General features: G+C 40.3%; 2 protein-coding genes across 2 annotated transcripts in view; one reads left to right on the top strand and one right to left on the bottom strand.

Annotated features, from left to right (window-relative positions):
- The window catches only part of TRPC7 (transient receptor potential cation channel subfamily C member 7), a 58,515-nt gene that overhangs the window by 5,244 nt on the left and 30,255 nt on the right, over positions 1-23,016 (bottom strand). Inside the window, exons 5-9 of the mRNA XM_065735075.1 lie at positions 18,575-18,791; positions 13,262-13,495; positions 11,148-11,412; positions 4,688-4,883; positions 1,204-1,425 (exon numbers count right to left, since the gene is read on the bottom strand). Of these exons, the coding sequence (XP_065591147.1) occupies positions 1,204-1,425; positions 4,688-4,883; positions 11,148-11,412; positions 13,262-13,495; positions 18,575-18,791 (1,134 nt within the window). The remainder of the gene's footprint in view (positions 1-1,203; positions 1,426-4,687; positions 4,884-11,147; positions 11,413-13,261; positions 13,496-18,574; positions 18,792-23,016) is intronic.
- The window catches only part of TGFBI (transforming growth factor beta induced), a 170,670-nt gene that overhangs the window by 138,467 nt on the left and 9,187 nt on the right, over positions 1-23,016 (top strand). The gene's annotated exons all lie outside the window — the stretch shown is intronic.

Raw genomic sequence — 23,016 nt, 5'->3', positions numbered from 1 at the left:
AGTTTTGGTTAAGGAGATGCTAAGAGAAATGAAATGCATTTCTCTTGGATTGGTAATTGTCAGTGTAGGGCGTGGTTTAAAAAAATAAATGGTTCTGTAGAGAATAAGTCAATGCAGTTATCAAAAATTCTGAAACAGAATTGATTTTCAGCAGTTCAGTAGCACAATTTGCTACTTTTTCATCTGAAAAAAGCCCTTTTTAAAAATAGAATGGCATTATTTTCTATCAGATGACAACAAAGCTATTGATTTTCCAGTCTAGAAGCTTCCAAAAGTTGTTTCAGAAGACCAATATTTGTAATAGATTTCTTTGACACTTTTCTCCACCTAAGAGCTTTTTGTCCCAAGTGCTAAAGAAATAAAGAAGTACTTACTCAAAGGAATTAATTCCTATTATAGACTAAAAGGAGATAATACACAAGGACCCTTACAACTGCAAGCAAGTAAATGTACAGGGAAACCCTTAACTAAGGGCTTTTTATCTCTGACTGTCCCATAGATCTTGAGAAATAATGATATTATTGTTATTATTATTAATCAGAATGCTGATAATGGCTAGATAGATGCTCGTTTTTGATGGGGAAAACATGCCCCCAGTGCTTCCAAAACACATTTCTATTTTATGTGGCCAAAGAAGAGATAGAAGAGGCAGGATCCATCCATCAGTGCTACCCATCATTAGGCAGAAGTAAGCAGAGAGGTTGCTAGTTATAGCTGTAGGCATTTAGGAGGTGTTATTAATAACTGCTTGGAAACTTGTTCCCAAACCTGGAAAGGCAGTAAATACAATGGTTAGTGTAACGGCACTAAAATTAATTTGGAAATCACTTAAAGGCAAGAGGATGTTTTGAAGAGGCATGAAAGCCTGCTGGGCAGATTAGGACCCATAGATAAATGAGATATTATTATTAGTGCCCCCTGCCCTTGGTCTTTGACTTTGTTTAGGAGGCTCTGGGAAATCCCATTACAGAAGTGCCTCGTTTTATGAGTTGCTCTGTCACCAGTGTACTGACAGTGCTCGGTACAATGAAGCTGCAAGTCTGGGAGAACCCTCTAGGTGCTGATATAAGACAAGTAACGAGGCTGAGCAAGAGGCTGCACTATCCCTGATCAACCGGTGAACCACACAACCCCCTCCAGATGGTCTCTGCAGGCACAGGTCCACTGTTCTTCAAAGAATGCAAAAGCAAAGATGCAACATACCCGTTGTTTGGAGTTCAGCATCCCCATCTCAAGATCATTTTCACAGTTTTTGGCCTTAGATTTGCAGAGTTTTATGAGGCACATTTTTATTCTCAGTATGAGATAATAAAATGATTTAGGGCTTGGCACTAGATTAAAGGGAGCAGGTAAAGTCCTTCCTTCGTCAAAGTAGGACAGCCAGAGCTTGGCACGTGCAAACTTCCACTCCACATCTGCATCCTCCTTGGAAAGGGAAGAGAAAATAACACCCAAATGCATAATTAGCACACAGAAAGGAATTTAGCTATCGTAAGAACAAGCACACAGGCAGGATTTAGCCAGAATCCACTAAAACTGGACAGCTGAAAGCAGCATTATCTTTTGGGGTTTCTCTGTCATCTCAAAAGAAGGAAAAATTGAACAAAGAAATGAATAAACAGAGAGTGCAGGTCCTCCAGATGCCACACTGAATGTCACCTTATTTCTGCTTGACTGAAAATTTCTACAAACTGCTTATTAAGAAGTTGGGAGCAGGGGAACCGTTTTTGCCTTCTAAGCCAGGCAAATGCCATAAGCCAGAAAGGTCAGCATAAGCAAGGATACAAATGAGTTCGCATTTCTCTCCAGCAAAGGCTGCAGAAATGCAGCAGTGTCACAAAGACAGGCATTTGGGGAAGGAGGTGGGGACAAGGAAAGCTGGAGCAGAGCTGTGCTGCAACGAGGGAGATAATGAAGAGCAAATCATTTCAGAGTGGAATTTTTCACTATTTCTTTGTCTCATTTGAACATGGGAGCACAGCTGCAGCCAGCTTGATAGTGGTGGCCAGTAACTAGGTTTCTTGTAGGTGTTTTACACGTTAGTGAGTCAAACATTAGTTATTTCCTTGGTCAGCAAAACGCTTGTCTTTCAGCTACAACCCAGTGCTTGTGCTCTGCTGGTAAGCGACTACTAAAACACATATATACAGCCATGCAAAGGACAAGTGGTTACACATACAACGACTGCCTCTGATTAACTGCAATGCTAATTGTCAGCTGTTATTGCTGCATTGACCAGGAATCACCCATAGAGGAGGCTAGATCACTGATTTCTTCTATCATCAGATTACTTCCTAGTCGATCCTGATTGCATTCACCACCATAACATCCCCAGATCAATGCACCTTATTTCTCCTACTGTTCACCACCTGCCACTTAAGCAGCTGTAGAAAAAAATACCCACCACACAGTGCCTGTGAATCACCCATATGGAGTGCCAGGATGGGGAAGGATCACTTCCAAGTGCAAGGACAAGGTGAAGGTTAGCACACCCTTTATGGATCTGCTTGGCATTTACAGGGGACGAAGGTCAGACCCATGTGTCAGGACAATTTATCAAGCAAAAGAACAGAGGAGATACAGCTGCTTTATTTGTGGTTTTTGTGGAGGCCAGAAGCATGGATAGAAACATGGTCTGCCCTGTGATAACTTATTACTTCTGAAACCACATCAGAAACTGGCATACCACGACTGAGATTAATTCTGTCACAGCTACAGCAATACTGCTGCCAATAAAGCAGCATTCACTGCTGCTGCTCAGCATTCTCATTGTTTGGGGTGGAACCTCACAAAAGCCTAAAGCTGAATTATGGTAGAAATAATTTGCTAAAATTTGTAATGCTTTTCTGCTAAATAGCTAAGGAGTTAATGATGAAGTGTTCTGGCTGGCAGAAGGACTATTTTTTTATTTGATAAACGCAAACTAGTCAGGAAGCATTAATGCTTGAGGAATAAACAGAAGAAAAACAGAAGTAGCTGAAAAGAGATGTTCAATGGAAAGCATCAGAATTCTATTTTGTAACCCTGGCTAACAGAAAAGCATTTCCCCATTGACTGCAATGGAATTTAATTCCTAAGTAATTACCATCCTCTGTCATTATTGACACTGCTGTTGTCAGAAAAACAGAAAGGATTTTCTATTTAGTCAGTGGGATAACTTTGTCTTTTCTTAATCTCTCTGTTGCTGAGGATTTAAAGGAATTAGTGCAAGATTTACTAGATTTCTCCCAGTTCTCAAGCAGGAGGATCTGGAAGGAGTAGGTCACGTTTGTTTTTCTTGCTGATAGATATAAATGCTCATTAACAAAGTTCTGAAAAGTTCCAGGCAGCCAAGAAGGATTTTAAAGGCTTATCCAGGAAACTGCTCATCATGGAATACAGACCAGAAAATGAACATAGGGCACCTATTGAGACAATTATTGAAATTCAGCTTTTGTAAACTTCCAAGAGGATCTCTTACTTACTACAATAATCTAGAAAATGCATTGAGAATCTGAGATCCCTTCAGAAGTAGTTCTTGTTGCAGCAGAAGAAGGTAGAGGAAGGTACTTGATCTTAAAGTTTGGGTGTTGGAACTTGGGGACCTTTAAGGTCCTTTCCAACCCAAGACATTCTATGACTCCAAGTGATTAGAAAACTTTGGGAAATACCTTCTTCTAGGACAGGGAACACATGTAAAGTCCCTCTGACATTTAGACTTAGTTGCAGAACACGTGAGATAGAGCTCTATTTGCACTACAGTACATGGAGGAATCAGACATTGCAGTCAGAATATCATTTCAGCTCTGGCCTTTTGTAGTGTCAGGTTCTGAGGGAAGATTAGAGCAAATAATTAATACAAACCCAGTGACAGAAACTTGACATTTAGCAAATCGGAAGAAAGAGGTGAATCAGCATTAGCGCTGTCCAAATATTAATCTTTTTTTTTCTTCTTCTTCTCTTTACATTAGCAGGGAGTTGTTTTTGTCCAAAGCACTTAGCAAACCCATCCTGCTACCACTAATACTACTGAACAAATCTATGTGAACCCTGTAAATGCCTTTTTGCAGATACCTATTCATATTTCATTATATGTTGTCATGTTCATATCCTTCATATGCTGCTTTTTCTTTTTTCTTTCTTTTTCTTTTGCTCACACCATTATGATTTGTGGGTCCAGGGACTCCTCAAAATAAATAATACAAACTATTTACCAAGACTGTATGCCTGGTATTTGGAATATGTGGAATTTTTAAATGTCTGTCTATGAACTTCAACCCTTGATGGGCCTGCACGTTTAGCCAGTAGAAAACAAGGAAAAAAAAAAACAGATGAAGTACTGCTTGATCTGTCATAAGGAAACAACACAGCAAAGGTAGTACACGTGGATAAATTACTGTAACCAACATAGGGAGTAAAAAATATTACAAACTGCTTTCATTAAATACATGTAAAGGAAATCAAGCTTGCTCACAGATGGTCATTAAAAACAAGTTGAAGTTTTTATAGAAACGATTCACTGTTAATTATTAATTAGGCCCTAATCTGAGACTGATATGGCCTCATCTCTTACACAGTATAAGAACTGTGCCTCGGTACAGTTCCAGTTTTGCATATAGAATAAACTTCAACTTCCTTGTTCTTTCAACATTTTCATTATCAGTGATAGTTATGTGTACTGTATTCGTAACCCAGTTTCTTATCTTACCTCAATTTCCTGATAGGAGTTGTTTATCATGGCTATTAGCATATTGAGGAGCACCACCACCATGGTCACGTTATATACTCCATAGAGTACATATCCAATATTCTCAATGAATTTATGATCGTACTTCAGCACCACGGATATCACTTCAGATAAGCCAAATATTGACCAGAATAAGGTTTTAAAACTTTCTTCTACCCTAAAAATAAAGAAAACGATCACTTTATAGAGTTGGTAGCAAATTAGCCAGAACAAATGCTAATAATAAAAGTGACAACCCACCAATACAAATATGATGCCTTGGCACAGTAATTACAAGCAGTTATCCATCACCCTGGGAGATGTCAGATTAAATTTCCTGATCTGATAAAAAAATACTACTGCTATGAATATTATAAAGTGGCAGTGACCCCTTATTAGCTCCATCTGTTCTTCCCAGGTGTGTTATTTGTCACTTGGCTTTTCTGCCCCCATTAAGGACTTCTCCATGAGCCACTTGCAGTTTGGAACAGTTTGTGGACAACTCAGAAATTCTACTCAGTCACCTATTCCTCATCTGGAGAAGACAAGCAGAGATTATCTGGAAGAGGAAACTTATCCTGACTGCCTTATATGTGACTTCCAGGGCAGAAGAAAAGCATTACTTTATGCATAAAAGGAATCTGTGAGAAGTTCTGACTTGTGGCATGAGTATAACCAGCACACCATGCAGATAATGTCATCCCATGGTCTCATTTTTTTCATCCTATCCTGCTTTGGGGCCACAGAAAATTCAGGCACCCAAAGATTTGTAAAAACTAAAAAGTAAAAACTTAAGGTCCTAAACAATTTGAAATTAAGGAGTAATAAGAGATGTCACAGGAGGCATTTTAATTTGATTATAGCAGCAACTTGGAAGTAGAAAGGAATCAGAGGAAAATAAAATGCTGAAAGACGGGAAGAAGGAGAATAAGGTAATGACAAAAAAAAATGGGAAGGATGCAGCTGTACTAGCGGATCAAAAGGAGAGCTTAATTCAGAGGAGTCAAAACTGTACCAGGCAGAAGGAAAGCAGCCCCAGCTAGAAATAAAGGAAGGGGAAGGATGAGGAGGGATGCTGGTACATTTTGTAAGAACTTTGCTTAGTTTTCAAGTGAAAAGCAAATAATGCCTTCACTGAATAATCCTTACCACATTAGCAATCAATTACCTCCCCTCTCCCCTTGCATCCCAGGAGGTAAATGCCTCCTAAGAAAACAAAGCCATTAACTATTTTTAGGATCTTTTAATTATTATTATTATTAGGGCGGCAGACTAATCCTGAAAAATCTGTTTGTAAAAGCAGATTATAGACACAAACTAAAACATGTCCTAGGGAAACAATAAACTTTGTAGCCACTCTGGTATCTATTACACTATGCGTGCAAGCATAATAATTAATTCTAACTCCCTGGAGGGTGAGTGCACAGCACTGCACTATTCCTTTCTGCCACAGCAAACTGGCTCTTGTCTCCCATCACAACTCATGGCGTTCCCTCCTGTAAGACTGCAGCAAATATTCAGGCATCATTCTCATCCAGCATAACCACATTGACTTGTGGGAGATGATCCTGAGTAGTGTTTCAAATAGATGTCACATGACATCATTTGTAATGTGGCTTTCTATTTTGTCTCCGTTTTACTCAGATACGTTGTCATGTTCACTCCTCCTTGCTGTTTTGCATGAGGCTGGGATATTACACGGAGATATACCCGTGGGACGAGCTATGACTGCTGCAAAAAAGCACTACCTCTTTTCTACATGGTGGATATTTCCTCTCCTCGAACACTCTGCTGTGTCTTCTGCCATCACACGCAGCAAAGGACAGCTGATATTAATGTGTCAGATTTCCTTCACCTTTATGAGTAGCAATCAGGTTAGCACTTATTCTATTAGACATTGTATTTCCAGTTGTACAACACCAAAAAGCATTGGCTTTGAAACCTGTCACCAAAGTCACTTATCAAAGTAATAAAAACCGTAACCACCAGCCTTGATCCCAGCTGCACCCTGCTATTAACCTTCCTTTTTTAATTTGGAAACGTTCCCTTAGTTTTCCACCCTGCCGGCGTTTTTTTAATACAACATGTCAACTCTGCTCCTTTTCTGCAGCTGAAGCATTAACCTTTGTTCTGGAGAGGTGCCAGGTTCACCTTGAAAAGTTAATTACTGGCTGGATGTGGCCCTGGCCACCCCGAGTAGCTGAGGTCTCCAGCAGAGCCACCGTGCTCTGCAAATGTCCAAGGTCCTTAATCCCAGTGTCAAGTGGGGAAAGAGTGGGTATGGGAGCAGGAGGGTGATGGGAGAGGTGGCACCCCAGCACGACGCTCAGCAATGCCTGCAGACACAGCACTCATTTGTGGAAGAAATGTTTCTGAAGGGACCTGGTACTAGTTCACCCCCACCCTCAGAAGAGGCTGAGTCCATAGACTATAGAATGGCTTAGGTTGGAGGGGAGCTTAAAGATCTAAGCCCCCAGCCAACCAACAACTGTCCTGCCCAAGGCCCCATTCATGGGCTTGGGCACCTCCACACGTGGGGTGTGTGCTTCTCTGGACAGTATGTGCCAAACCTGAATGGTTCTCCTCTCATTTTCACACTCCTGCCAATTTGCACAATTTCTGGTGCTGGTCACAGGGAACATATTCTTTTCTTTTTGAGAACGTCTCATTGAACATGAGATGAGGAAAAGTTGGAGCCAACTTCTTGAAATTTCCAAGATACTGATGTGCCTGGTCAATGCCAACTATGCTATTTACTTCCCTCCTGCAAAGACCCAGGGTGCTTTATCCTTCCCAAAGGCAAACAAATGAGGGAAGAGAGAAGGACAGAAGTCCTGCCCAGCTTGACAGCTCCAGAGAGCAGGAGGAGCTGTCGGGCAGATTAAACGGTGCTGATTTCTGGGATGGGTATGCTGTGCTCTCCTTGCTGCAGAAGGGCCAGCTACTGCAGTGAGAACAGAAAGAATTTTGCTTCAGTAGACAGTCTTGGTGAAGTTAAGCAAAGATTTTGCATAAGGCAAGAAAACAAACCACAGGCAAACATCTAGTTTCAGATTTTCCTCACTTCTATAAACAGCTGTGTGCTGTTCATCAAAAAAGATCATGAAGCAGCCATGATTTTGTGTCAGCCTTGCGTCCTCCCCTTTAAAAAAGCTTAAGGCATCCTTTCAGACTGAATTATTTCCTTAAATTGATTGGTAGAGCTTTAACATTGCCAGAAAAGTAACACAGTCAATATAATCCACAAAAAAATATCACATTTTGACGAAGCAGAATGAGAAGAAAAAAGCCTTCAAGCCTCTAAGTAGCATTGGCACTGAGCAGTGAGTCACAGTTCCCCTTGGGGAGAGGCAGACAGAAACCCTCACTCTGTAGCCTTTAGCCTGATTTGTGATGCAGAAAGCAAGGCGAACACAATCAGTCTTGCCTCCATTTCGATTTTGTTTGCATAGCATGTTCATAATTATGGGCTGTTTGGAGAGCTGTGTTCTGTACACAGCATACAATAAACACATAAACAGAGCCAGGGTTGGCTGCAAGAGTCCTGAAAAGAGTCTACTTCTCCTCACTGAGGAACTTAAAATAAAATAAAAAAATTGAACGTGTACCACAGTTAGCTAAATAATCTCAATGTTTAACAGCATGAGGGAAAGAACATTGCATTTTCATTTCCTTTGCGTCAGGAACATTAAAATTGAAGAACTGACAGAAACCACATGATAACATGGTTCAGAGGCCACCGGGGTGCTGCGTGCCTGCTTTGCAGAAGGCGAAACAAGCAGGATTCCAAAAGTGCAAGCTACACCAGCATTCATGGATTATTATTATTAGATCTAAGCACGCAATTCCCTCTCAATGATACCTGGACAAACACACGCTCTTTTTCCACCTACGTACTGTCCTGGGAAGCTGTGGTTGTTTCAAACTCAATGTTATTTCTGCAAGCAGATCCTTGTCTGTTAGGTTATCACTGGGGATATCCACTGTGATGTTCAGAGGGAGCTATCAATTCAGTGCCCTTTGGAACTGGCCACAATCTGATTAACGCAAAAATCCAGCAGGTTTTTTCTATCACAATTAGCCAAGTGATACCCGAGTCAGACCTCACAGTAAAACAGGCATTGTTTCGAGTAGAAAACTCTATTTCTGTAAAATTTCACACATCCACATTAGAATTTGCAACATCTGCTACAGGGTGTGTTCAGCGAAGTCAGTGAAGGCACAGAATGCTTACAAGTTTAGCAAAGAGAGCATCTTTCTTTGCCTCAGTGAATTTTGCCTTCTTGTCACAAGTAAGTGAAGGGCAGCAGGAGAGCACCACACCCAGAAAGGTTTGCAGACAGCTCAAGAAGAGCAGAGCAGGAAATGTTGTGAGAACTGGCTCCTCTGCCAATGTATCGTTCTTAGCTTATTGAAATTGTTTGGGACTGTGGGCTTCTGGTTTGATAAGATGCCTGAGAAGGATTTTGAGGACGAATGTTAATTTACACTCTGTTTCATGGGATGAAGGGCTCATTTTCAGTTGTCATCCTTAAATGCTTCTGTGTGTTTATATTATCAGAGAGAATCAGGTTTATTTTTAAGTCTCTTCCAAACTTTTGAAAGGAAAATTCACCTTCATGGAAAATTTGCTTTGTAGCACCATGAAGTCCCTCCAGGATAAGTGATCACAAGGCTGACATTAAGGAGGATGTGCAGTTCCTTTTGACAGGACTCTCCCCAGCCCAGACAGCCCTCAGGCACTCAAGCAATCTTTCCTCCAGTGAGCAGTCACCATTTCAGGCAATGTTTGCTCATTATTTCCATCAAAAGATGGAGAGATCCCCTTGTGCTGTGTGTATTAATTGGACAGTTATCACTGTTGCATCAGAGGCTGGAATCTGTTAACGGGTGCTCTGATGATGTGCCTGGGGGACACCACAACTGCTGCAGTCAGGGACAGCATCAACTCAACTTCACATTAACTCTTGTGCTTCAAGGACATCTCTTCCAGTAAGAACCAAGTTACATCCCACACTCAATTTTCTTCTCTCTTACTACCAAGCACAGATAAATGTAATTGCATCTGCCTTCATAAATCCTTCCATTAAAGCGTATCCTGAGGTTACAGAAAGGTTCAGAAGGCACATTTGGCTCAATCAGAAAATTTAAACATTGTGGTACGAAGCATGCGTTGTACAAGAGAGTAGTGTGGTAAAACTGGCTCCTGTGCATTTGGAAGGACACAGCCACTTGCAGGACAGCAGTGCCAAAAAGGTCATTTCTCCCAGAGGAGCTATGAGCTAAGGCTTGCTGTGTGACACATTAGAGAAATGACACAACCAGTGCCAGCTGCTGTCTGCTCCTCGTCTCAGGCTTTACAAGTCTGGCGAGATTGCCTTGAAGTCCGATCACAGCAAGGGGAAAGCATCACACCAAGCTTTCCTCTTCCTTCACAGGTGGGTGGGTGGGAAGGAGAGCCCCCACCATGCCCCCAAGGCAAGTCACAATGGTTTTGTGCACAGTGCAAAGCTGACTGCTGTAATACTTCTCCGCAAGGGAAGACAGGGTGCATGTTACTCAAGAAAGAGCCCTCATTGTAAGGGCAAGGAAGGAGTAACAAGGCTCCTGACCCTGCTCTGAGGATTTGAAAGACATGGGGAGTGAGCAGGACCCAGGTGGACCCTGTCTAATGTGACCAAGTGCCAGGCACAGTGTTCCCTGCAGCTTTCATATGGCCTCTGCTGAAAAGCGCCCAGCCAGGATCTAAAGAAACCCATCACTGGATCCTGGCTGCTTTTAAGCATCACAGCCAGCAGCTGGCTCTGCACGGTTACCATATAAATGCAGCTGCTCTCAGGTGACATCTTAAAACAGATTTCATGTAAGAGAAAAACCTCTCTTGTTTTACATGCATTTTAGCTTTGCAATTTAAAGAACAATAATCTCACATCTAGCCTCAGCAAAGTTACTCTGAGTATGTGCTACATGGACTCCCACATTTTGAAGCCCTTATCCTGCACATTCTGACTCTGCAGAGCCATGCAGACATACTTTGGGTTTATATCTGGTTGAGCCGAATAGCAATCTTTCTTGGAATAGCATACAGTCAAATGAGTGTGTTGGCTGAATGGACAGATGATTGGACTTGTAGGATCAGGGGCAAAAAGGAAAGTGGGAAACCTAGGGAGAAGTAAGGAGGGATCAGCTAAGAGGAAGGGAGGGTTAAGTTCAGTGAGCTCACAGGAAGATTAGGGAACACAAAGACACATTGAAGTGATGGACTTCTGTTTGCATATAGAATCACCCACTGTACAGACATCTCTCTGTTTTTAGCCAAGCACCTCACTAACAGCAGAAGAGTGTTTGGCAGCTTCCCAGCTCTCTGAGATGAGTTAGCAGCAACAATAAACCAGAGTGAGCAGAGCCCTGCAAGAGCAGCCCCATTTCCTCAGGTACTCACGTTGTGAACGCAGGGTTGTATTTTGCACCAAGGTAGTAAGAGTAAAGGTTGAACATTCCAATCATGAAGGCCAGGAACACCATGATGAAGATGACCATGAACTTGAAGATATCCTTCACAGTCCTTCCCAAAGAGATCTGCAGGGGCCCGAAGCTTTCGTTGGCTGGAAGAATGTAAGCAATGCGGGAGAAGCTGAGTACCACAGCTATTGCATACAGTCCTTCTGAAATGATCTGAGGATCCGAGGGAAGCCACTTGTTCCTGGCTAAAACAATACACGGACATCAGATATTAGTAAAGAAAAGTGGTAGGTGGATGTTATGATGACAAATGAATCCTTTTTAGGGCTGAAGCTTGATTCTGGCCAGCAGTTAAAGGAAAAAAAAGGTTTGAAATAACTGGTCACTGAAGTCTTCAGCACTTACAAAGATGGGCAAGAAATAGTTGCATTTTTGACATGGAAAAGATGAGAAATGAGCAAGTCACTGAGATTTACCAAAGTCACACAGCAGATAAATGAAATAAAGTTAAAAAACTGTGAGAGTTTTGATTTCCTATTGTAGCATCAGCTGCGCTGTCCCTTTTTTGACTGATGCCCCTGAGACTGAAAGCCAAAATCACAACAGAGCAGAGTTTGGCTATAACTCTAATTAGATACATGGTACTATGTCAATACATGGAAGAGAAATATTAGAGAGGCTGAGATTTCTCTCTCCATAACTTTAGAAAAGGAAGCCTGAGTTTGTTCAGATAAGGCAGGTAAAGCCACTAAACATATCATCATTGTGTTATCTTTAAATTGAAACTAATAACATCATTGTGTTATCTTTAAATTGAAATTAAAATGACAACAGAGCCACTCCAGTATTTCTACTTTAAAAAGTGTCTTATTGATATCAGATCTGCATAGTTTGTTTGCTGTACTGAAAAATTGAGCAGTTATATTAATATAGCTTGTAGGTGTCATTGCATCAGCTGAGCTCCTTGATGAAAGTACTGACTCAGAGCTAAAACAAGTGACATCATAAAGGACACAGCAGTAAACTTCAGCATTATTTCCAGTAATCTGTACCCAAGGAAAAGCAGCAGATGGAAGAATTCACAGGATCTGCTTGTGATATTCAGTTCTGGACCCTTTGCACTTCTGTATCATGAATTCATTACAAATGGGTCACCAGCAAACCAGAAAGAGCAAAACCACAGCCTGAGCTCAGAGGCCACTTGCTTGCTGGGGCAGGGAGAGGGAAGCTTACCCTCTGAGAGGCCACAGCAAGCAGGAGGCTGAGTGAGTTTGTGGCTGCAGGCTCAGGGCATGTGTCCCTGGTGCCACAAGGTGCAAGTCTACAGTGAATGAGAACTGCCAGCACGGATCTGCCTCTGGTCCAAGCTCATTGCTAGAACTTTGCCTTGCAAGCCTAGTAAGCAAAGATTGCTCCTCTGCGCTCACATTCGCAGACCTCTATAAGCAATGTCTCCACTGATTTTGCTCAAGGTTCTATCTCAAGTTTACAGAGGCATGCAACAAGTCCTGCCCCTACATGAGAGTGTAAAGCTCTGCTCGTTTGCAAATATCAAAAACGTCAAAAATAATGTTAACCAAGGACTATGCTATTGCTTGCATTTCCAAATGTTAGCACTCAGAAATGCACTCAGAAATAAAGGTTTTCTCTTGGAGAAGGAAATGTATGGGTGTGATTACTATTTGTATCTCTATTACACAGACATTAGATGTAACAGATGCAGAGCACACCACCAGTTAAAAATGCAGCTCCAGATCTCACACTGGTTCACATGTCCCTCCCTTTGCATTTGGAAAATGAAATGAGTTCATCGTCTATACTTTAAGTTATATCCTCCCAGGTCACAATAATTCATTGCTAAAGCTATTTTTCAGGATGTGATTGACATAAGCCTCAGAAAAAGATCAGAGACTCGATGAAGGTCAGATCTCAGCTCTTTTTGTCTGTTTATGAATATTGCTGGAATGGGTAAATCTCAGAAGAATAATTTTAATTTGAAAATAATTTTCATAAATATCACGAGAAGGTACTTTCAGCACGATCACACATCAGCTTGAAAGAGCAAACAGTGTTAGACAGAAAAAAGCTTCTTACCGTAAGTAAAGTAAGCAACTTCAGGGGGAAGGGTGACATTATTGAGGTCATCATCTTGAACGTACTGGTCGACGTACTGTTGTGCTTCGGTCGCTTTGAGGAAAGCCATGAACCTGGCAGTGAACGATGCCACAAAGATGGACAGCATCCCAAAGTCCAGAAGGTTCCAGAGATGGACCACGTACTCTCGTGGGCCCTCTTCCCAGATTTCCTTACACTCTGACCATATCATTCCTGCAGAGAGGCCAGAGCACGTATAACCAGGAGACAAAGCACTTTTTGTGTTCTGACAGACCCACTCCCTGGCTACCAGTGGCTTCTTAAACTGAAGCAAGTAATTCTTCAGTTAAATTGACTTTCCTCAAGAGAACGCTTAATGTCATCTTTTCTTACAAATGAGTGCATCTTTAAGCTAGTGTACTCCTTCGAGCATACAAGTCTAACATTTCAAAATTTCACTAGATTAATCAATGGTAAAACAGATTTCTGCTGACGTCACTGAAAGCGCAGTTCACAAATATTGAGGATGTTATAAAACCCTACGGGGCATCTACTTGTGAAAAAAAATGCAGATTTCCTCTCTTCCCTCCAAAATCTTCTTGCTAAGCTGGGCCATTGAAGACAGCATTGCTGGGGTTTTTCTCCTCCCTTAATGCAGAGCATGGGACCATTTTGAGAATGGAAACAGCTTTTTAAAAGGAAATCTGACCTAGCAGTAAATGTAGCCTGAACAGAGAAAAGGAAAAGCAGAAGTTCTGTCCTTGAAGATCTTTTCATTACGTTTTATATACCAAATAATAACGAATTTCCAGATGCTAAAGCCTGCTTTACCACTTCGAAAATCCTGAGTTTATCCTGAATTTTGGATCTTTCTAAGAGTAGACTTACAGATAAATCTAAACACCAAAGCCAAAAAATTCAAAGATTTTGACATCCATGCTGTACTGGGAGTGCTGGGGAAAAGGGATGATTTCACTGGGTGAACTGGAACAGAGAGCTCAGGTCAGGTTCACCAGCTTGCTCAACATTCAATCATAACAGGACTCCAGGGCCAAAATGTTTCAGAACAGATAAAACGCTGGAATATTTTACCCACTGGTAATTATAAATATTTCCTCCAATCCTGTTTCCATAGCAGCAGCAAAATTCACATTTAATCAAGAATGAGCAGGGCCGGCCAATTTCCATGCAGCCTCCTGCAACCATGTCCTTTATATGAACTCTTCTTCATCCTCTTGGCTGGAAGCTCTTGTGGTGTGGCATTTAAATGCATTTGTCAGCTACTTCAGAGACTCCTGGAAGCACATGCAGCCCCAAGAGGTGCAGTCAGGAGCTGGTTATAGGGAAGGAAACAAGTCAGTGCAAGGCTGACAGGATGAAGAACAGATGTCGTCAGTCCTTGAGCACTTGTAAGGGTTTGGAAGATGAAGGAAAGATAAGCTCTCTCTATTTCAGGCACTGCAAGCCTGCAACCTCTGTAGCCCTGGGATCTCCAGGTAAATCCCAAGAACTGCACCATGACATAGGTTATGGCTTGTACAGATCTACCCTGGGAGAAAGCCTGTGGTCTGCTGAGTGTTGAGCAAAGCCAGGGGGAGGCAGAAGCATTCACAGGTTCTTGGCTGAGTGAAAGAGGAACTTCATCCCAAGCCATAATTTACCATGGTGAGATCTAATAATAAATAGCTCGGGGCAGAAAGTGAAAGAATTGGTTTCTCAGGAACTGTTCTGGAGTAAGGATGAAATATTAAAGGAACATATTTCTGGCTCCAAAAAAAAAATTCTCTAACTGAGAGACGTGAGACATCAGCCTGCGCACTATGTGCGCATATCGCATAAAAAGTACTGAAGTACTTCAGGAAATATTACGTGCACGTCATTGCCAAACACAGCACTTCTTCACTGATGCCCATAAATGTCTTTCCTGGTTTAAATATTAACTCTCCTACTCAAATTTATTTCTAATCTCGGTCACTTAATATACCTAAGTCACAGATTAATGTAGTAAGACATGTCTAAAACCGAGTGGACTGACTAAAATTAGAATCACTCTGTGAAAGTATCTCACTGTTGGCCTATAATTTACATCATTCTTTTCACCAACTACGTGACAGTCATTTTTTATCCATACATACGGAAAAATGTCTATTCAGGACAAGTAGAAAAGTTACAGTAATTACGTGGTTAGTACTGCTGGCTAATTATATATACATTGTGGAAGAGCATTCAAATCTTCTAAAATAAAAATACTGAAAAGAGAGAAAGTAGATAAAATTCAGAGAACAAGACTTAAGATGGGATGTACAATAGAGATAAGTAGGCAAGTGAGGCTCAAGTAGATTTTGCTGGGTGTGATGGCATATCAGTACTGTATTTCTGAGGCCCTTGATGGCTCTGGGAGAGATCATTCCCCTGAATTTGATGCATAGAGAGATGCTATGAGTCCCCTCTGCTCCCCAGTTCCTGCAGGTGCCTGCTTTCCCACACTGGGAATCTGGAACCGTCACCTCGATGTGCACTCCTGGTTTCAGGAGGGAAAGGAGAGTCAAGCTACAGGAACAGCCTGTTTAGAAGAAAAATGGGTGTGCAAGGCATGCTGTTCACCACCCGTGCACCAAGAGGAACAGTTTGTCAGATTCTTATATCCACTAGCCTGATACATAAATCATAAGCAACTGATGTTGGAGAACCTACTTTGAGCCTTCCAAGGTCTGCCAAAGGCTGCAGGATTAGCAGAGATGGTTGTGCTCAGACAGTGTCCACCCAGAGCTCCACTGCTTGCTCTGCTGCTTTTGCAAAGGGAAAATTGTCTCTCTAAATAGAACCTCCCTACTCTTAATGAGCATTTTGGGCACATTTCTCACATAGAAAATCCCAGCCTTCCTCATGCAAGAGATGGAAAGACCTGGATGCAGGGTGAAGGGGCAAGGGGCACAAACACCTGAGGTGTATGAGTCTAACACACTGTGCCTAGCATTGTAAGGCCAAGGGGTAATTTCTCGTATGAGAGCATCACTGTATTTCTCTGCACTGATGAGTTTGCCCTCAGTAGATCTTGAATGGTCATTTTTAACAAAAAGCAGTGAGAGCAAAACAGCATTTTCCCATCTATAAATGCTATTGCTTATCTGACTCTTCACAGGAACATTAAATGGGCTACCTGACTGATTCCAGCAATCCTTTACAGCCATTTCAGAACTGCAGGCTACTGGACAACAGAGCCTCTGCTATGGATTTTTGAGCAGAATAAAGTGCTTGCACGTCTGAAAGTTGTTGTCTCCACTTAGTTTACTTCAGTACTCACCTCCATTACAAACAGTTGGGAGCTAGACATGAAAATGGGATCTTTTTGTCTAACAGTAGCCTGTCATCCTTGCACCAGTAGTTTTTCCTTAAATATATATATATGGACCAATTTTCATAGCTCCAGCAAGATTATTTTCAGGGGGTGTTATCACAAGTTTTTCTCGCTCTTGGCCACAATATGCCATGTTAAAGCATCACATTATTCTCAAATAATGCTATTCTGAACATCTGTTACAATATTTTTGTTGACAACCAGGTAACTTAGACAGTCAATTTTCTCTCTCCCAAGAGAATCAAGATCAGGGACCTGTAAACTAATAACTCAAAAATAGTCTGCTATAGTTGAAGCAAGTAAGGTGTCATCAACATTCATCATTGCTACCATAATATGAAGGAGAAAAGAGAAGGTACAGAAACAAGAAAAAGGTGTTTTAAAATGAGAATAAATAAGATTTCAATCTTATTGTGCTATGAATTGATATGTAGGTAATCAGCTATGCTTTTGAGCCTGAAGAAAGCAGCTGCAGCCATTGCCAAGCAAGATTAAATATAGCCATGTAAATCTAGTACATAAGAGATTTACCACACTTCAGTGTATACTTACTATCTACTTTTATTTCTGTCTTTAGAATACATATCTCGTCATCTTTGCCTGTGGTATTTGGCTACAGCATTGCATTTATCTAATTATATTTTATGTATACATCTAAAAGAGTAAATATCTACAATGTTCTTGCACCCAAAGACTGGGTACTTTATGATCCTTAGTGCCTTGATTGTTGTTAAAGTTGATGGTCAATACATGGACCGTTAAGTTTCCAAGTACCCAGGCCAGCTGTCCACATGCACTGAAATTTTTGCACTAGAGTAGCCAAAACATTATTTGAAGCTCTACTGTGGGCAGACAGACAAAATGGCCAGAGAAGACTGTCAGTGCTGATGTAGGCAGTCATTAGAAAATCTCATTATATTCAGAAATCTGTACAATGAATCATTTTCCTTCTCCCAGGAAAGTGAAAACCTTCGCTTTTAAATGAAATGTTTTCTTCATCTCTCAGGAACTCTCCAGGCAGGCAGATACTTTCTGCCTATAAGAAAAGAATACCTAGGCTAAAATCTAATCATCTTGTCCAACTGCTTTAATATCATTTTAAAAATATCTCTTACTCTATCCAGTCTGGCATCTATTCAGTTTTTTTTTCTTGTCTAATATCCTGTATGGGACTTCACTCACTGCGAGGACAGGGAACAAAGAAATGGTGGCCAGGAAGTCATCAGGTAGAGCAGCCCTATTCTACTTTTCTGAGGGATTTAATGTCATCAGTACTTATAGAAGCGTGACATTATACGTCCTAGTCCAAGAAAATTATAAAAACCATGGTGAAAAGTAAAAATAGGTACAGAACAGGTAGATAAAGATTCTGCAGAGTTGATAAGCTCAATTTCCCAATAAATCTTTCTGAGCTTGTTGAGATTAACGGTTCAAAATAGCGGACCTGCCAGGAATAAATGGTGCCAGGAAAAGTAATACATCCGAATCCACCAAACAAAAACGCATGAAGTTTAACTTGCGCACATGACATAGTTTTGCACTTGAAGAGTTCATCCAAAAGAATCCGTGCTTTATAAATTTTAGGCAACTTCACTTCTTTTTAATAAGTTATCTCACCAGAAGCTGTTTCCTACTACGAACCTGATGAAATCCAGCTCTTATTTACCCAGCTACTTTTATCACTAGATCTCAGGGTTCTTTTCAAAGAAGCAAACAACAATATATACCCATTTTACAGATGAGGTAACTGAGGTCCAGCGAGTTATAACAGGATGCCATAGCAGGGCAATATAAGAAGCTGTTTGTTCACATTCCAGAGGACACATTTTTTCCCCACTCAGAGAAGCTGTAAGTTACTATGACTACATAGAATACTGGAATATCACTGCCTATCATGCTGTGTTAGTTAAGTTTAACTTTCCTCAAGGACTTTAAGACATTTTGGTTTTGCTTACCCAATACCCACTTCATGATCAGCAATTCTGTCCATGAGAACTGGGTGGTTTTGACTCTAAATATTTGTTTGGGATGATCTATGATGGTTTCGTTGGGAAGATTTTTCACTCCTTCAAACCGATCCGAAGCGTTCACTACTAACAGTCCAAGGAAGATTGTGAAAGAAACTGCGTGTGCCACAAACTTCATAAAAGGGCTTCGGAGGGTCCGTCCCAACTGAAATGAAACATACACAAGATAAAACTTTTGCTTCCTTCTGTCCATGTCAGCATCATTTCTCCCATTCACCCACATATATTACTCCAAACCCTCCTGAGAAAGTAGTAAGCAGAAAATGAAAGAGAAGAACATTAATATGAGATGTGCTTACGTGTGTTGTATGAATATATTCGCGTGTATCAGCATTAAACATAACAACGTGCCTACTTCTCCTCTTCTTTATAACATCCTAAGCAGTAGTATATTAGAATCTTTTATTAATGCTGACTTTTGGTTCACTAACAATGTGTAGGAAGTATCATTTCATTTAAAGATCCTTTTGTAATACTTTTTATATGCCTTGATATGAAAGTCTTCTCTTAAAATTACCACAAAATCTTGCAGATTGACTACCTAGAACATATGGATTAATTTCAATACAGTAAGACAAGAATAAGCGCAGCAATGATCTGAGCCATTTCCTATTCAACTAGTATTTGTTCAGATATTTCTGTAAAAAAAAAATCCTATTCAGTTTAAATAATACTTTTTTACATTTTCTGTGGCCTAAGTAACCATTATTCCAGGAAGATGTCAATATACAGCACTGCAAGTGCCACGTTGTACATATGCTTTCCAGAACAACGTCAAAGCACGTGGGATTTTTTTGCAGTATATTACACACTGATTAATTTCCCTTGATGACAAGACATCCTCAAAATTTTCTTAATATCTATCCCTTGATCATAAGGCCTCATAAGAAACATGAGAAAGGACTAACCTATTTCCTTACTTAGCTCCAGCAGCAGCTTTAGTTGAAGTCCTTTTCAAATGAAAGCAAGTCTCCAGTCGTTGCAGGAAAAAGAATAGCTTTAAAGCAGGGATATTTAGGTCTAACAGAAATGTAAATAGAGCCTTATGATTCTTTCTATTCTCTCTTTTTCTTCTATGAAATGTAAAAATGTCAAAAATAGGATATTCTATTCTGTCAATGTCATAAACTGTTAGAAATTTTTTAAGTGTTTCTAAGTACCAGAAAGACTTTCCAACACAATCTACTGTATTCAAAAGTCCTTATTAACAATTTACTTCCTACCAACATCCATAAGTATGCGTTTAGGAAAGTGGATATTGCCCTGACTCAAAGTCCAGGCTTCCTTAGTCTTATCTAGGAATATTATGGCAGATGTAGGAGGTCTTCTGTTTAAATGAAATGTATTAGAAACAATGCCAACACTGATGACTGCGGTTCATGCCTCTGCTGCAAAACCTTGGTGTGGTGCTAGTTCTCAACAAGTATTTCTGGTAGATGTTGACTAGATTTACATTTCGTAGCAGACCTTTTTATATTTCCAGTGTGGATGTCCTACACAGTAGTAACCTCCAATATTTCCTTTTGTGACCAGTCTGGGAGAGCTTAAAGAGCAAATTATAACAACTGTGAGTACTCAGAACCATTCTCAGTAGGTTTTAAGAAAGTATACTTGCTACCTATGCATGGCACATACCCACTCTCAATTCCCTAAGAGTAGAAAAACACTTCCTTCAGAAGCCTAAATTGTTTCCTAATAATTAGACATTTTCTCTTGTCTGTAGAAACTTAAAAAATAGATACCTAAGATTATAGTAGTTCTGCCACTCAGCATGATGTTTTATGACATTAAGATATTTTTCCAAGCACTGCAATATTGTTAAACTCAAGGTGTGTCATTCTTGTATGTATCAGTTTCTCAATTTCTTTATTAAATCAAAATTTCACCTTCTTTCAGATGGAGACTGCATGGTAATGCCTGACTGCTGCTGTTAGGATGACAGAAATGCTGACAGAGTGTGAGTACCAAGGTTCATTCTTAAGAGAACATCTCATTTCATGAGCTGAAATCTTATCTTTATCATAGGAAAATTATAAAGCCTATAGAAATGTGAGAAAAAAAAATATAAAAGTTGAGAGTGAAACAGATTTCCAAATGCAAACTAATCTTAATTCCATGAGATAGGAACAAATAAAGATAGAAACTGCAAAAAAAGAAAAGGTCTTCACTGTTTTCAGCACTATGTTCATAGCAGAAGAGTGACATACACTGTAGACGATATATGTAGGTTAAGTGGGGAGGTAAATGTCCAGAGAAAATGGTGCAAATATGGTTTTAAGTGGACTGAAATGCTATTTATGGACTGGACAGTTCCAGTGCATCCCCAGTATCATTTCAAGAAAGCCAGAAAACAGCCCAGACAATGAGAGCTGCTCGTCACGATTGATGTTAATGCTGTAGCACTTGAATGTGCACTTTGAGGGACCAGGGAAGGGATGATACATCCTGAAGTTCTGCACAGTGTCCGAACAGTCCTCCTTGCTCTTGCTATTACAATTTTGGGCAGCAGAATGCACAGTTTTTCCATCTCGCCTCTTATCTTCTCTTTAGACAATCAGATAAATGTTTTGGAGTCCAACGTATAAACCAGCAGTTCGTTTCAGAGTTGTGACCTCTATGAGATGAATGAGTCAACGCAGACATGTCAGGATAGAAAAGCTTACGCTTTATGAGATTTTTGTCAGCAGCTTGTCCATCCAGAGATGAATGAGCAAATGACACTACAATTGCTTTTAATAAATAGCAGTGAGCAACTGAATGCAAAAAGATGACTTTGGATTTCAGCTGCAGGCCACTCATTTGCTTGGGCATCAATGTGTCTTTTAGGTCAAGCCTGATCTAAGTTAAACACCTCAGCTGACTGTTACTATGGAAAAATTTAAATCTCACATAGTTTTGTACCATCAGAATTAATTCAATGCCTTTAAATCAAACTAAATACTTGTAAGTAGTGACCAGGGCAGAGCTGATCAGCCCAAATCATCACATGCAAGCCATCATCACCATCATCCTTTTGGAAAATAGCTGCCTGCATAAAATTATCTACAGTAACAGTACACTCATGCATCAGCCCTCAACCCATGAACCTAATAATGGTGATTTTGAGTGAGTTACCAGTTCCTGGGGAAAAAGGGCATTCATTATCCCAATATTCAGTTATTTATATTGCAGGCTCCAATCAAAAAATCAAGACTACATTGTTCTGATCAATAGAAAACCATGCATTGAAAGACAATTTCTGAAATAACTTCCAACTTGACTAGGATAGAAGGCTAGATGTGCTTTTTCAGAAGAAAAAAAAGTCACTAAAACAAGACACTGAAAAATGAGAATGCACAAAAGGTTTTGTGCAACAAAAAAAAAAAATCACAAAAAAGGAAAAATTAAGGGAAAAATTGTTCTGTTCATATTTTTTTTTTATTTTTAATTTTAATATCCCTTCCTCATGAAATTAAATATCAAATACCTTTCTCAGTCATTTCTTATTTATGTTGCAATTTAGTTCAAGGTTTGGGCTGAGTTTTTGCCCTGTTGTCTTTGTTTGTTTTATGTTTTCCATGTTTTTATGTTTAAATTCTCTGCTTATTTCTGGTCTAACCTTTTTCCTCACCTATTGTTGCATTCAAATACAAAGCCTGTACTTCTGGGAATACACCAAAAACATTGCTGTGGGCTGGTGTGTCAGCTCTCTGCACATTCAACGGAGGAGAAGGAAATTAAACAGCTTCATAGATCCCCGCCAGACTGAGTTCCTACATAAAGGAGTCAACAGTACATCCACCTGAATTCACACTGTCACCTAACCAAAACCAACCACAGTACAGCCCGGGTTTCACTTGTGCTTCTCCATGGGAAACTCTGGAGTCGTGTCCAGTATTCATAAAACCTTTTAGCTTGTGTGTTGATACATTCCTCGTGAAGTTGCATTCTAAAGCACTGTAAGAGAAAGTACTTGTCTTGGAGATGCTTTGGAGGACACCAAGCCTTAAAAATGTTTTATTATCTTGGATGCCCAGGAAGACTTTTTCAAAAGGTTTATCTAGTTTTACTTACAGATAAATCTTTTAAATTACAGTGTTTTCTTAATACCTGACAGCAGATCTATAATTTCTCGGGCTTGGCAAATTTAGGCAATTCTTTGCTGGATTTTTAAAGGAAACATAAGAAGCTGCTTTCAAGACAGAGTAAATTACCAATGCCAGGGGTCATTTCTATCAGACTTAAGAACCCTTGATAGTCCTCTTGCTGAGAACGCTCTACCTTGTAAAGGATGATGTTGCTGAACGTGAAATGAATTTCTCCCTTGCCACCTCTTTTTCCTTCAGCAAGTGTAGTGAAAAAAGTCTATTTATCAGTCAGCCACACATCTA

The sequence above is a fragment of the Cyrtonyx montezumae genome, unplaced genomic scaffold (genome assembly GCF_038088225.1).
Source record: "Cyrtonyx montezumae isolate F1298 unplaced genomic scaffold, pur_monq_1.0 scaffold_18, whole genome shotgun sequence".
NCBI classification, from domain to species: Eukaryota; Metazoa; Chordata; class Aves; order Galliformes; family Odontophoridae; genus Cyrtonyx; species Cyrtonyx montezumae.
The sequence above is the reverse complement of the archived record's forward strand: the minus strand, read 5'-3'. Positions and strand labels throughout refer to the sequence as shown.